At 37.7% G+C, this 15988-nt stretch overlaps 2 protein-coding genes and 1 non-coding gene across 6 annotated transcripts in view; 1 reads left to right on the plus strand and 2 right to left on the minus strand.

The window, feature by feature from the left end:
* The window catches only part of LOC121329486 (DENN domain-containing protein 2B-like), a 66363-nt gene extending 57141 nt beyond the window's left edge, over positions 1–9222 (plus strand). For all 4 annotated transcript variants that reach the window (XM_041275056.1, XM_041275055.1, XM_041275058.1 and 1 more), the window contains 6 exons: positions 4263–4440; positions 5766–5807; positions 6027–6138; positions 6824–7063; positions 8151–8237; positions 8565–9222. In XM_041275056.1, the coding sequence (XP_041130990.1) occupies positions 4263–4440; positions 5766–5807; positions 6027–6138; positions 6824–7063; positions 8151–8237; positions 8565–8599 (694 nt within the window). In that variant the 3' untranslated portion in view covers positions 8600–9222. The remainder of the gene's footprint in view (positions 1–4262; positions 4441–5765; positions 5808–6026; positions 6139–6823; positions 7064–8150; positions 8238–8564) is intronic.
* Positions 9223–9293: 71 nt separating this feature from the next.
* On the minus strand, positions 9294–14274 carry LOC121329487 (60S ribosomal protein L27a). Its single transcript, XM_041275059.1, has 5 exons — positions 14179–14274; positions 13117–13180; positions 12616–12691; positions 10235–10409; positions 9294–9464 (listed from the first exon to the last, which is right to left on the minus strand). Exons 1-5 carry the CDS (start codon positions 14251–14253, stop codon positions 9336–9338), a joined length of 519 nt encoding a protein of 172 aa, XP_041130993.1. The 5' UTR covers positions 14254–14274; the 3' UTR covers positions 9294–9335.
* On the minus strand, positions 10047–10177 carry LOC121330429. The gene has a single exon (XR_005951859.1). It is a non-coding gene; the product is annotated as a small nucleolar RNA SNORA3/SNORA45 family (small nucleolar RNA).
* Positions 14275–15988: the final 1714 nt, after the last annotated feature.

The following is a 15988-nucleotide window of genomic DNA, read 5'->3' on the forward strand; positions in this document are numbered from 1 at the left end:
TCTGAGCTTCCAGCTGGGCATGTTTTTGTGCAATTTCAGCATATCAGTGACATTTGTGATGCATTTCCATTGTCACACCAGTTAGTGTGAGAAGAGTATTAAGACTGTATATAAACAAAGCCATTGATGTCATTGAAGTAAAAAGTTGCACCTTTTAGGTAATCCTTTATAGTGTTTCCTAAATGCCTTATTAGATTTGATGCAGTAACTGCTTGTGTAGATAATTGAACACCTTTTACCCAGAAAGTAAAACAGATTGTGTTTCTCCTATGCCCTTGGAAGTATTCTGTTTCAGTACTGACTTGTGAATGTAACTATTGTCTATGAAAATGCAGTGTGAGAGCACATTCCACGACTGCTGGTTTTTCTCACGGCCATGGTGAATTAATCAAGATGTTTCTATCACACTGGCTGTTTTTAAAAAAAAAAGAAATAACTGACTCATACAATTTTTATTAGATACAGTATTTGTTCAGGCAAAGCATGGAATAACAAAAGCTGCTGTCTGTTTCAAATTAAATTAAATGAGATGGGAACTCTTTAACCACTGTTTAAAAAACAAAAAATACAGTATATTAAAACAGTTAATGCTGGAGTTCTAAACACAATTTGTTAAGTAGTCTTTCTATGACAGAAAATAATACACCGCTTGGTGTTTTCTTTTTATTAAGATGAAGTGATTAAAGCTCATAGTTTTCTGAAAATTGAGCAGAGTTAAATGAGGCTGAAGAGAGACAAGGATTGTGGGTAGCATGTCTAAAGTGACAGCTTCCTGTTCAGAATGATGCCGGCTGAGATGCATCAAGTTCACTTGAGCTGGAATTGGATGAGTGTGTTTGTATATGTGGGGGTTCACTTCTGCTTTTATTACAGTTTACTGTGGAATATCATGGTCGTAAAGCAGCATCACTGGCCACTTCTGCTCTGCTTCCTTGAGAATGGAATAAAAGTGGATATTCTGTGACCCATACATGAAACAGAGACATTGACTAGCTTTAAATGGCCAGGGATTTAAAAAGTTAAAGTAAACTCTTTAAAAAGTCTAGCAAGAACATGTTTAGAACCAGATTAATGTCATCTTTTCCTCAACAAAGATATTGCGTGTGTTAATAATAAACATTACGCCTTCGTTGTCACCCAAATGAGTGCAGTATTCAAATCTAAGAAAAAAAAAAAAGTGGGTTTGGCTGGAAGAGGAAACACAGTGTTTGAGACTTTGATTTTCATCTTAGTAAGGAGGGGTTTGTGAATAACCTGTCCTTCTCTCAGAGTGCCAGATTGTGGAAGGAGCTGTCATGGACGATAGTAAATACAGTGAAGGGAAAATGATTCCATGACTTTTGTTTCGGCTTGATTTTTGTACATCTAGACCTGTCTCTTTCTTCCCAGCGCATTGGTTTGTCTATTGATCATTGGTTTTATGGGTGTGATTGATTGAACCATTTTCAGTCAGTGACAATAGCTGTGAAAGCCTGCATTTCTGTCTGAATTTGCTGAGTGAGGATGGTTGTTGTTGTGTACAAACATTCCTTTGTACAGATTATGAAGCGCAATCTGTTAACAGCAGCAGGAGGCAGTCTGCCCATTAGAGCAGCTTTATGGGATGTGTCTCAGTCGCCATCAAAGCTGATTGTACTTCTGTTATTTAAAAACTCAGTGAAAGAAATCTTGGCTTACATGTTAACCTGCTGTTTTAGTGTAGGAGGCATTGGAAATTGTTGCATCAGTCCTTTTCAATAGATCTCTAACTGGGACACTATCCCCAGCTCATGCAAAGACACACTAACGCTCTGTCAACCCAAACGGCTCTTTTCACTTGCCGAACCTTAGCAGCCTATGGTGCCAAGGGGGTGGACCCTGGCTATTGTCAGTAGGGTTTGATGTAGCACAGTGAAACGTCCTTTTGTAAAACAGCTTGCATACAATATTGAAAACAAAATGTACAGTGCTTTGCCAAAACCTCAATAAATGATTTACACAAAAATCTAGGTGTTTAGGGATTGTGCACTCTTATATTGTATTAGTCACTAGGCGTTCCTGTGGTGAAAGCTTGGATAGGTCAAAAGGTGGATGGCTAAATTATCCATTATTTCCAGGGAATATGCAAAATTGAGCACAGCTTTTCAACCCATCTACACAAATTGCAAAAACTATTCCCATTTGCCACTCCCTCAGCAAATTGACATATACATCCAAAATACCCATATGCTGCTCATTACTAAACACCAGCATGAAACTCCCCCCCCCCCCCCCCCCCTTAATACTGTATGTAATGCATTCTGGTACATTCTCTTTGATTGTACATGCCATAGAATTGAGTGTTTTGTATTTTGAGCTACTAAGTCCTTGATTAGTGTGTCCCTTTGAATCCGCCACATCCCTGGGGAGTATACCTGTGTGTGGGTGTGTTGTAGGATGTGCATTTTAGTTACGAGTCCTATAAGGTGATCGCTGTAGGTACACCTGAATGACTTTAAATCCTTTAACTGTTTCCTGCAGGTGTGATTTTTCAGGTCATGTGAAACAAATTCACTGTTTAAACATGTTACATGTTGGCATCAGAATTTGTGTTTTAGTTTAATCTGAATCTTTCATTTGATCAATACCATATTTTATTTAGTTGGCTTTAAATGGGTAAAAATGCTTTTAAAAACATGTTTTCTGTAATTCTGGTGTTAGGACTCCACTTGACCCTATAGTCCTATGTACAGCTTATAATATCAGTGTGAGGAGAGCTGGTGCTTCACCACAGGAAGGGAACGTGTACGAAATGTGTATCCTTAAACTTGTACAACCCTTTCCCTGACCCTGATGAGCACTAATCTTGTACTACTTCACTTTTTCCAAGGTAGGCCATGATTAGTGCTTATCATGATCCAATCAATGTGAAAAGTAAGTCTGCCAAAAATGTATACCAAAACCTGTAAACCTACATCTGGTTTTCATGTGGACTTTTACACGCAGCATTGTGTAAGTGTACTTATTTGACGTAAAATGGTATCTTATTTTAACATAAAATGGTATCTGATTAGCCCAAGTTCTTACCTTACAATGAGCCGTTGAAGATCACTCTAGGATTTGTAGAACTGGAGAAATTATGTTTGAAGTGGCGAGTGGCAGTGGCAGTAAACATGTATGGAGCACTAAGTGTAAAAATAAATAAATAAACTCATATTTTAATATGCTTTTTTCCCCCCTCAGATTTAATGTAAATTGTGTATGTTTTCCTAGATTTAACCAAAAAAAAAGTTCAGATTTAGATAAATACATAAATGTTAACAAACACCTTCTTAAAAGTTTTGAAACTTGGAGGGAGGAGGGGGCGGCATATAAACATTTGTGCCATGCTGGACTACAGTATGCCGTTATGAAGTAAATAAACTTGCAGGACAAGACTAAATGAGGGTGAATGGCACCAGGGATACGGCTGTAAATTTAGGGTACTATTTATAAATAGAGATGACATATTACAAGAAGGGTGCAGGAAAACAGAAATGTTGAAGTATTGTTTAAATGAGCTTGGTTTTAGAGATGTGGGGTTCTCTCAAGGGCTATATGTTTACTTGTTTGATAGTGGCTTTATTTAGACATCCAAGTCTGCACAAGTTTTGTAACCACTTTCATGTGTTTCTCTGAGGGTTTTACAGTTGATTTAGTTTCATGTCTTATTAATTGTAGTCCTGTTAAAACAGTGAAAAGGGGTTGTTCTAAAGAAATATAGATTTACACAAGATGGTGAGAAAGAAAAGATGCAGCATGTGATTCTGCATCAGCTGGGGTTGAAACAGCTAATGAGGTCTTTCCACGTGCCAATTCCAAAGCAAAGGGAAGAACAGGGCATCAATGACGCAGAACTAATCTATTGAGTGCATAGCAAATATAGAAAATCACTTTCAAGTATAGTGGGTAGTCAGTTAACAGTACACATTATGTTCTGCTGTATAGACATCAAACTTTTGATCTGTGGATTTCTGTTGCAGCAGATTTCCATTTGACCTGCACCAAATATAAATCCTCAAATCTTTTTGCAGTCTTTGTAATTTCTGTATTCATTCATTCATTCATTCAGTCAAGCTTATTTGTGTATTCATCTTCAAAATATCTATTATGCATGAATATACAAAGCAATGCTTTCTATCAATGGCCCTAGAACTCCTCTTGTTGATTCAAGTCTAATTGGTTTGTGTATCTTGCTATGGCCAAAACAAACCAACAATGCACCCAGGGGTCTCCATGAAGCTTGTGTTTTGTGTCCTCTGCAGCATCCTGTCTTCCTGTGTCCATGCAGTGGTTGCCCTACTCTACCCCTTCTCCTGGCAGCACACCTTCATCCCTGTCCTGCCCTCGTCCATTATCGACATTGTCTGCTGCCCAACCCCCTTCCTGGTAGGCCTGCTCTCCAGCTCCCTCCCCAAACTGAAGGAGCTTCCTGTGGAAGAGGTGAGAATAGAATTGCTCAGTGCCACTCTTCTGTTGTATATGCTTATGTCCGTACATTGCTTCATCAGAGAGGTCTTCTTGCTGACAGTTAATCCAAAGCAAAAAACAAAAAGGTGTGCTTAAAGACTTTTAGTTTGTCAAAGAATATACAGTATTCAAGTTTTTAGTTTTATGACAGTGAAGTTCCCAAATGTAGCTGTGTTCCATTTTCTCTCACAGGTGGATCCTCTTGTACTAATGTAGGTCTCTTTGTGTGCTAGAGTCAAAGGTAACCAATTAAAACCAATTAAACAGGGAGGACTATGAATTATTTGGTTTTCTCTACAGCCCTTGACTACTTTAGTTCTTGGTGAAGTCCGTGATACACTTTAGGGGCTTTCACACAGAGGAGTTATGATGGTTCAGAACCGCCACTGAAGCGCCTTATAGGTCTGTGTGAATTGCCTGTACCGCCACAGAACTGTCTCGGAACCACTTCGCGAGGAGGCTCAGAGACGGCACTGAACCATCATAACTGCCTGTGTCAAAGGCTGTACCGCCACTGAAGCACTATAGTGGGTGTGGTTTCAAAGTCAACATGCATGTTGTATTAAGTCTCTAAGTTCTTGTGTGCTCTAAAGAGAGATAGTCCGCTGCCACGTTTGTAGCCTACTTTAAATTACGATTTCAGCTTGAGTGCTTTTAAGATGACACTGGCGGCAACTTTATTGTCATTTTTTATACACAAATAAGTTTACTTGATTTGAAAAACGCGATGAAAGATACAAGCAACTTCTTACACTGCTTGGTTTCATTAAATGAGTAGTAAGTACACAACAAAATATGGAAGATGAACAACAAAGAACAATGGCAACTTTTTAATGAAAAAATATATATTGTAGCCTACTTCAATATTAGCCTGCTGTATTTGGTCTTGCCCTTGTTGGTTTGGCACCCTAATGAAGGAGAGGAACAGCAGTAAATCATGTTAAATACAGAGCATTGGGCTCTAATGACCCTGTCAACTCTGTCAGGAGCTGTTCTCACTTTCGTATGAAATGAAAATCACTGTTGGGTTAAAACTAGTTACATCTGTTTATTATTATTATTATTATTATTATTATTATTATTATTATTATTATTATTATTATTATTATTTTATTTATTTTTATTTATTTTTTTTTTATTTATTTATTTATTTTTTTTTTTTTATAATAATTGCATGGAGTTGGATTTATTTATTTAACCAGGGTGAGCAACTCAAGATAAAAACGTGTGTTTGTGGGTGGGGTGTCTTTCAGGGTTTGTTTTATGCATTTATTCATTTGTTTGTTTGTCTTAATTAGGCTTTGATGGTTGACTTGGGAACAGACCGCTTCATTAGACAGGTAAGACCTTGATCAGAAATACAGTAAAGCATCTTAAATATAATTTTGCTTACACAAGTTGCTGTACCATTTAGAAGTTAGTTCCACACATATTACATGTGATATTGAATTGAATCGTACGTGCTACATGTAGGCATACAACTGTAATTACAGCTTTATTATCTACAGTTGGGTGGGTGTATTATTATTATTATTATTATTATTATTATTTGCCATTAGATGGATGATGAGGACACACTGTTGCCACGGAAACTGAAAACTGCTCTGGAGCAGGCTCTGGAACAGAAGAATGACCTCATGAATCAGGATTCCGACAGCGAATCAGATGAAGGTATGAGAGACTGCATATAGCAGAAAGCATTGAATTTAAACAATGGTTAATATTATAATTAGAGAAAGGTGTGTTCCCCATATACAGCTAAATACTAAAATTGATAAGTAGCAAAATTAACTATATTGTTTATGAAAACGATTATTGTGTGATCCATTGATATTCCATAGATGAACATGTTTGTCAGTTTATATCAGTCTTCATCCAATTCAAAATCTAATGTTGCAATACACAAGCTAATTGATTCCAAATCTGCAGTCATGTCTTTGAACATCGACAATGCAATAATTCACTTGAATATGACGCAGGATGCCTGCCACATTTTTATGATTAGACTAATGAGTTATGTTAAGCATGACGGCAAATATTCATTCTATTGTTGCATCATTATGGTCTTGCTCAGATATATTATATGGTTCAGATATTTAACCTTTCTTTATTATCTTAATATTAAATAAACCTCACTTATGATATATTATGAATATTATATGTATGCATGTCTATCATGTTCTTAGATTTAGTATGTTAAGGATCAAAAATTAGCTAAACATTTCTATGAATAATCCTGCAGGATAGGTAGTTATTATTACCTTACTAAAATTGTGCCCCGCAAGGTAAAGTATGTGTCAAACTGTCAGTATGACCATGGTCCTAAAAGCAGTTAACAGTAACATGCCATTTTCAGAGTGTAACAGTCTGAGCAGTCTGGTGTCTGAGGCCTTCATCCGCTTCTTTCTGGAGACGATCGGACACTATTCCCTGTTCCTGACCCAGAACGAGAAGGGGGAGCGGGTTTTCCAGAGGGAGGCCTTCCGCAAATCTGTGGCTTCCAAGAGCATCCGCCGCTTCTTGGGTGTTTTCATGGAGTCCCAAATGTTTGCAGGATTCATCCAGGACAGAGAGATGAGGAAGTGCAGGGCCAAAGGTACAGTGGCACCCATAATGCTTTCGTTTCGGTTTAGGCTGTCTGGTACAAACCGTGTGCAGGTACAAAGCACCTTTCTACCCAGAGAATAATACATGTGTGAAATACTTTACCAGAGGCAGTAGCAGCTCAGGGATCATTCCAGAAGTAACTAGATACTGTTGGGGACCCAACCGGCTCTTTTTGTTTCCCACATTTCTCATACTGTTATGATGTGATTGGCATGTACAGTATGGGAACAAACATAATTCCTCTCAGAATCCAGCACTGTTAGATTATGTTTCCAAGTAACATTGTACCTTTGTTTAATATACCAATGTTTACCAGTATATCTGTGAAGTGAGTTAAAACCAGACTACAAAAATATGTATAAGTTAAATATTAAGTATGTTATGTGTTGTCAATCAGTTAACAAAGCATTAATCCTAAACAGGACATCACATGTTCAATAAAAAGGAAGTGCATCTTGTCTTACAGTTGACATCAGTGACCACTGGCAGTGAATATTTGTTTTTTCACGACCTTCAGTCATAGACTGTTAATGGAATGTCTACTTTTCTCACATTCCCCTCAGTAGATTATCAGAATGTAGATGTGAATATATAAACATATCTTCAGTGTAAATATATTCAGTATCTTTCCTATACCTATGCTACAGGTCTGTAGTGATAAAACAATGCATTATTGTTTCAGGTTTTACAACATTGTGTTTCCAACAAAAGTTGGCAAATCAAGTGTTTATCAACCAGCTGTAATCTGTGCAGCAATTTAAATTGCCATTTCTATATTGCCACCTAGTGGCTACTATTGTAATATGTTTTAACCCTATTAACAAGGCAGTTAACATTACATTAACACTTTATTGTAGTTCCCTCTACTGGTGAGGCTGAGTAGTACAAGGATATATTTATTTTAAGGATTTTAGAATGGGTCCCTTCATTCGAATGTTCATGACCAGCCTTGCCTTTTTTTTTTTTAATTAAACAAAGTTCTACCATATGTAAACGTTTTACTTGAGTGTCTCTTAATGGACTGCTGTTTCAACAAAGCTCTTATCTTTAACTATGTTCTGTACTGTTTTAAACAGGTCTGTTTGAACAGAGAGTTGAGCAGTATTTGGAGGAGCTGCCAGACACCGAACAGAGCGGAGTCAACAAGTTTCTGAAAGGATTAGGTGAGTGGGTATCTGTTTCAAATACATTTCTACTATAGGAACATTAGCAGTATTTTACAGTAGTTCTGGATGTTTCAATTTAAACTTTGGAAAGCAAATACAATGGAGGTTGCTCCAACTGTACTTTCAGCAACTATCATTTTTCTTTAAACAGATTGGTTCACGGGTGATTATCTATGGGCTTTCAGTATATCGGCATGGCTCTCTGAATCAACGTACTCCAGAGTCGTTTTGTTACAATTTAACAGCATTTCAATAGTTAAATTACATGTGGAAACTATTTACAATTGATTATCCAGTAATTTACCCACTTTTCTCTTTCTCTAGGCAGTAAAATGAAGTTTCTTCACAAGAAGAATTGAAGCCATTTTCTACTGTAACGCTTACCAAAAAAAAATCCATCTGTGGAGCTTTTCATGTACAAGACAGCAATTTATGCACATTAGAAAACCTTTGATACACCAGAGACTGGCCACATCCACTTCAAAGTGACTGCTATTTTTAGCTTGGAACAATTCATTACTTCAAGAGGCTAACTGTTGGAAACATTTTGTACAGTTTAATGTAAGCTGGTTGTTTAATGAGCATTTTGAATTAGGCCTCTGAACTACTTGTATGACTGAATAAAACAGGTGCTCATTACAATAGAATGAGTATGCATGTTACCAATGACTATCCAATAATGTGCATTTGACTGTTTCAGAATAACCACTGATTTTAAAGAATGCCTGTGGAGAATCTGGGCAGATGTATTGTGGAAATGAATGAAACCAATGAGTGCAAGGCTGTTTGTTAGTATGGAAGAAGTCAAAATAATTTTGCTTCAATTTAGTTTTATATTTGCCTTTAGCTTTTTATTCTTGCAGAACAGTAAGATAATATGCTAATTTGTATGACAGAAATCCAATGTATTTAATAGCAGTGGTCAGTAAACTGTTTTATGTAATGCACTACTTTAGATATATAAATAAAATAAATGCTACTTCCTCTCTTCTCTTTAGTACTCTAAGAATCCATGACTAGGGGGGGGGGGGGGAAAGCACACATCAGGCTTCCTTTTACAGAACAGTTTTATTTTCACATGATGCAATGAAACCTTTATGCCATCAATACACAAGCTCCGCCAACTCCCTTGATCTTCTCTTCAGCCTTTCTGCTGAAGAATTTGGCCTTCACAATGACAGGCTGCTTAGGCAGTTTGCCTTTGCCCAAGACTTTGAAGAAGCCCTGAATAGAGGGAGAAAAAACAAAACACACATTTAATTCCACTTGTTTAGTATTCATTGTAAAATATGATGTTTAAATTTAATCTTGTAATTAAGTTAACAAATGAATTTTGATTTAGAATACAATCTGATTTTAAGTGATGCAGTGCAAGCAGATTAAAACCTGTTCTCAGACACATGTTCTGAGAATTCAATAAATCAGAAAGGCTGGCCTTTTACACAAAACATGTAGCTAATAAATAAGATCAAGATCATAGCCGGTATTCGAAGGAATCCGATTATGGATCAATATACCCCATAATGCCATACCACCAACACTTGTAAAACACAGCCTCTTATGCTTCCCAAACACACTAATTTAATCCAGACTAGGACGAGACTTAAGGAACATAGCACAACAGGGTGTGTGTCGTTGTGAGACATTGTGGCTATAAACCAACCCGAAAAGTGGCAATATCCCATCAAACACGTCCTAATATATTGCAGCTGTGACACACAGCCCATTGAAATGAATGAGGACGATTCTTTTATTAAAATTACCATCTGATAAGCTTCAATACACAAACGTGAAAACACAAAAACAAAATGTCACAGACCATGTGGCTGGCTGAGCTATAAGAAGCCACAGTCAGTGAATAAGATCAGCAATTGCTCTTCGAGTACTATAGCACACCAGGACAATCATGTGTGTCAGGGTGTGACTCTAGTCTCAGTGTTAAGAAAGAGGAATCTAAAACTCATGCCCTGCATTAAACAACAAGAGCTACTTACAGCGCGCACAACATCAATAATGGGAGCTGGACCGTCTGGTTTCTTGGAGTAGTTGAGTCTGGTCTGCTCACTGACCAGTGTCCACAGCTTGTCCAAGTTGATTGTAGGGCAGAAGTATGTATTCTTCTTCAAGTGGTAGTGTCTCATACCAACCTTACCAAAGTACCCTGGGTGGCTAAATTAAGAAAAATACAACATTAACAAGCAGAAGCAGATCAAGTTACACGATAAGATTACAACAGAAAAACAAGTGTCAAAAATCACTTTCACACTCGCGATTTAAGGCGACCCAGGGCTGCCTTTTTCTCATGTGAACGCTCCAAAAAAGAAAAGGCAATCCAAGACCAGGGCCGGCCTTTACATATGTATGCAAAGTAGACCACAGTCAGCCTTTTTGTATCAAATAACCCCAATGTGGTTGCATAGCTCAGTAGACACTCCCATACTCCAACCAGGCATGAAATGTAACTAGAAAGCTGAATGCCCTGCTAGCCAAGACAGCAGTGGATCAGTGTTGAATGGTAATCATTAGTACATCATACAACTTTAATTGTAAAAACATTAAATTAAAAAAAAAATTAGCGGGCTAACGTTCAGGTTGTTTCTTTCACATAATATACGAGCTGCAGTGCATTAATAATAGTGCTTAACTTGTCAATTATTTTTTTCCTGTTATTTAGTAACTAATGATAAATATAAAAACTGTAGCATTGTGGATCTCAATAATGATCAATAATGCTGGCGACTTGGGATATTCAGCCATCATTGTCTACTTTGCACGCAACAATATACTACATAGCTACAAAAGTATGTGTCTTTACAATAAAATGCCGATTATTTCTTTTACCTGCTTGCACACATAAATTACTGTTCTCATGCACAAATATTAAGATCACTGATACACTATGTGAGGGTGAGACCCACACTAATATTTCGATGCCTGCTATTGTGATTATTATTGTTAGTTATTCTACAGGCGACAGAGCAGTGTTTTATGTATTGTACATGTTCAAAGTATTTTTTATATTATATATATATATATGAGACTGTGCATTGCTGTATTTAGATTAGGGCACTTCCCTCAGTGAAGTGGTAATTGTTAGGGACTAGAGAATAATGACTGATAAAAACGAGTAAACAGAATAGTTTAAAGATCATGTTTGTAAACAAACCCTATTCATGCAGGTTAAATACATAAGTGAGAAGAAACATATGCAGAGTCCTTCTTTAGGAAGGAGCAGTAGTACTGTTAGGTGGTCAGTGGTGAGCCTGTCATTGTATGTACAACCTGATGATAGTCAATTGCAATCTGAGCGATGTATCTATTAGGAAAATAAATATTTAAATAGCGAGTTGCTATTTTCTCCGTTCTAATTACCTGTGTACTTGAGAGAATCATGCGATTGTGGATGGGGTTAAGCTCTCACTGTCACACACCATAACGTTGAGTAAACTTTTTTTTTTAAATATACACCATACAATTGCTACTGTGCTGCATTGGAAAAAAAAATACATTAAGAAATACTTGCTACAAATCAAGGATTACTGTATATTCTGGTAGCTCTTCCATTCTGAATGCAGGCTGTTCCATAAAAAAAAAAAAAACCACAAAAAAAAACCCCAAGCACACATTGTAGGCCTACTTTTCAGTCACATATGTGAACATGCAAAGGCTCCTTAAGCCGCAAATGTGAACGGTGTTGCAGCGGCCTAAATATGCAGCGGCCCCTGAGGTGGCCCAGTAGTGTGAACGGGGTCAAAGACCTATAAATAAATACAGTACATTTAACAGCATGCACCACAAGTTTAAAAACTAGATGTAATAGTTGAAATCTGCACATTTAGTGTGTGCATGCATTTGTGAGGCACCATGACTAAACTTAACACACAGACTACTCAGTGTAAATGGTGTTTCATAGGTTGGTAAACTGAATAGACCTCTATCGTTACTTAATAGAAACAGTCCTCTTCCACGGACATACAGTATCAACATCACCATTTGTAAATATGGGGGTGGGGGGTGAGTTAATCTTCCCAGTGGATAAACCTTCCAAGTTAATTTGCAAGGCTTTGCACATATCCACAGCACAGCCACTCGTGCACTGCTAATAAAATTTGACATAATGTGTCTACAGGCCTATGTGGTTTGGAATAAAACATAAAATGGGGACTTCACTTCAGTAACCCAGTCTCAAGGAAGCACCTACCAACCAAGTACTCACATTCAGCTCAGGATAAATAGTCTATTACACCTGCTTAACTACAGCATTTATAGAGAACAAGGGGATGTAATAAGCCAGCTGTCTTTTACCAACATGGGTTGAATGCTGTGTGCAGCCCAAATATGTAGACTAATACTACACCCTATTCAGTTAACTTACTATTTGTCAAAGTTGATTCTGTGGTGATGCATACCACCAGCATTACCACGACCTCCAGGATGCTTTCTGTGCTTGCCTGTATTAAAAATAAAACACAAAGTCAGAATTAAAACTCACTCTGAATGACAAATGCGTCTTAAAGCTTATAAAACATTAGCCGTTAGTGTGGTGCATCCACAGTACTGCTAGATCAGGGGTCTCCAAACCTGGTCCTGGAAAGCCCCTGTCTGGCAGGTTTTATAGGTGTCTTTACATCACTGGCTAAAGATCTGGAACACCTGTTAATCTTGACTAATTAAGCCAATAATTGGTTCAATTAAGTAACAGACTGGTTGAACAAAAACCAGAAGCTCTCCAGGACCAGGGTTGGAGACCCCTGTGCTAGATGGATCAAATTTTACTTTACTGGAGCAGCCAACAACTAGCAATATACCTACACTAACACTAAATAAAGGCTGCCTTTATTTAAAGACTTAATAACTAAATGCAAAGTTTACTTACCAACACGCCCATGGCCGTGGCTGACATGCCCCCTGAGCTTTCGGGTCTTGCTAGTTCTGGCAGGCTAAAAAAAAAAAGAAACAGCAGCATTAAAACAAATACATACATAGATGGATGAAACCCTGAAAGTACTGAGCACACCCACACAAAACACAGCCAGGTGTGAAACTAGGCAAGCCTCATTTAGAGATGTGCAAAAAAAAGTCTTGCACATATTTAAATTGACCGTTTATTACCAGACCTCACCATAAAGCTTTTCTGAAAAGTACCCGACTTACATTCCAGACCCTTCACCAAAGCGTTTGCATTCGTGGATAAAATGTAGAAGCACTCGATTTTCGACTTGTATTAGCCCGGGAAATCACTTGCCTGTACCGGTACGAAATTACTGTTACTTTACAGAACATTGTTACTGTGCTAGTACTACACGTTCGTTTTCAAAAGCAAACCATGTTATACATTTCTGCTTGCAAAGAAATAAATACAGGCCAAATAAACATTTTGTGGTGTTTTACAACAAATCACAGTATGGCCAAAGTTAAACGGGCCTTACGAAACAGTGCACATGCATTTACGACAAAATACACAGAACGAACGGTTTAAAACCTCTAGTGGTTACAAACGTGGGGGGGAAAAAAACACACTACAGTATTTAGGAATGGCTAAACCCGTTGCGAATATAACAGTAAACGCATCTGCTGTCCTGAAACAAAACGCACATTATTAAATCACTACACAATGGTGCGTAACACACAAGGAGCAGACAAACTGAACATACAAGCTAAGAACGACAAATCTGCACCTCGTAGAAAGATAGGAGAAGTACGAGAAGGCCTTCAAGACTACAGCGAGCCACCTAACACCAGAGGCACCAGCAAGGGAAACACAGCTCTTTACTCATTCATTTCGTACACTTTCATTACCAATTCTTGCTTAGAAGATATCTTGACATGTTTATCTGTCTCTATACCAAGGGCTTTGTGCACTGTCTTTGTTTATGAACGCAGGATGCTTTCGGATTTTAATAAAGATTTGTAGCAGAAAGAGACTACAGCTACCTACCATCTTGGAGGATGACGCAAAGAGGAGACAGAAAAGGAAGTCTCGCGACTTTATCCGAGAGTTGTTTTCTCCCATGCAGTGAGGAAGGCAAGAGCAAAGGCCGCAGGGACCTCTAGTGGAGCGGAGAAGAACTAGTGAATACGAACCAGTAACATAACAAGATCACCAATACCTAAGAAGACCTGTATCCTCTGTATGCACATTATAAAAAGTTGCAAACAGACATAAATCCCAGATTACGATAAAGGCAATTTGTGATAAAGAAAAACCTTTGCAAGTTTCATCACATTTAGCCAAGCAATTATTTGCTGCATGATCAAATGTAGGTGAAACAGATATTAAGAGCCAGCCTCAATGTGATACTGTGAATAAGCTGAAGAATGCAGGAATCCTTAGCAGGCTTCATTACGTATGGACGTGGTTCTCGACCTAACGTAATTATATTAGTGTTACATCCAGACAGCATAAGGCAATGGATTGTTAAAATCTAATTATCACTCCTTTAACCGTAACACAAATAATATCTTGTATGTAATCTCCTGCTAACCCTGTTTATTAAGCAATGCATCCACAGAAAACGATACTGTGCCTGATGTGCATTCCCTGTGCTGAGTAAGGATGTGTTTAATTCGGTCCTGTTTGAACTTGGCAGAATGCTTGAAAGATGTATCTATAATCACCCTGGTACAACATCACATAGCGTATGAGTTTATTGATTTAGTTTATTCAGGGACCTAACAGTAAACAGGAAATGTGCTTATTGTCATGAATGAGTACATAGAAGGATATTTCAACAGTAGCCATTTCCAGGTGCCTATTCTGATTCTCCTTCTCATTCCAAGAACAATTAACACATCATTTGTATAGCCCTAAAACACTTACAATTACAGGGTTGCCTCATAACCTAACTGTGTTAACTGTGTGTTCTCTATTCTTCCGTCTTAAAAAGCAGATGCAAGCGACATGGAATTATTATGCACCTTCTGATATTTAAAAAATAGGAGACCTTTCAACTCCTTGTCAAATAAGCTCCAAGTGTGTCTTATTTAATCGGTCTCTCTTTGTACGTGGCAGGACATGTTCAGAGAGAAATAATGTGTGGCAAATTAATGCTTGTGAAACATTATATATGTATTTCACTGACCCCTTTATCGAGGTAAAACTGCAAACTACAAAAACTTGTGCCACTAAACCCTGACAATGATTAAAGGTTCTAGACATTGCTGTGATGCTATGATTACTCTGGAAGGAAGCTGCTGTTGTCATGGATGTATCTATAGATTTTAAAAAGGAGTGGCAGGCTGTAAACAAAGCCAGCGAAGGATGAAAGTATTAACACAGAGTGCAGAGGATGCTGCTCTTTTCAGTTTATTTTTAGCGTATGTTGGAGTGGCTGCTGACAGATTTGTGTTCTCACAGGAAGCTGTACCAGGTGTCCCAGCTGGCTGTTTAAAACAGTGAGATTTCTCTTCTTTAAAAGACAGATTTATAATGATATGTGTACACCACAACCTCGAGTAAAGATTCAAAGAAAAGAAAAGAAAAAACAAGAGAAAGGTGTGTTTGCATATGATAAATAAATGTTCTGAAATGTGTTTAAGGTACTGCAAAGCTAAACCTAATTTGTATAGGCTGAATCCCTCTACTGGAGTGAACATTACTCATATCTAGAGAAATTTTGCCTCAGAAGATTGGATTCTCATGCAGATAACAGCCTCATGTCTCCTTTGTTGCTTGCATAGACAGACTACAGCATTTAAATAATAATAATAGCTTTATTTTTATATAGCACCTTTCATATTGAACCACC

This window comes from Polyodon spathula, chromosome 17, assembly GCF_017654505.1.
Source record: "Polyodon spathula isolate WHYD16114869_AA chromosome 17, ASM1765450v1, whole genome shotgun sequence".
In the NCBI taxonomy this organism is placed as follows: Eukaryota; Metazoa; Chordata; class Actinopteri; order Acipenseriformes; family Polyodontidae; genus Polyodon; species Polyodon spathula.

Bases quoted from the DNA above. Each gene is read 5' to 3' on its own strand.
- LOC121329487 (XM_041275059.1), bottom strand. From the start codon at position 14,253: ATGGGAGAAAACAACTCTCGGATAAAGTCGCGAGACTTCCTTTTCTGT. The intron at 13,181-14,178 runs GTAGGTAGCTGT...TTTTTTTTTTAG, and splicing joins TTGCGTCATCCTCCAAGATG to CCTGCCAGAACTAGCAAGAC. The intron at 10,410-12,615 runs GTAAGTTAACTG...TTCTTAATTTAG, and splicing joins AGAATCAACTTTGACAAATA to CCACCCAGGGTACTTTGGTA.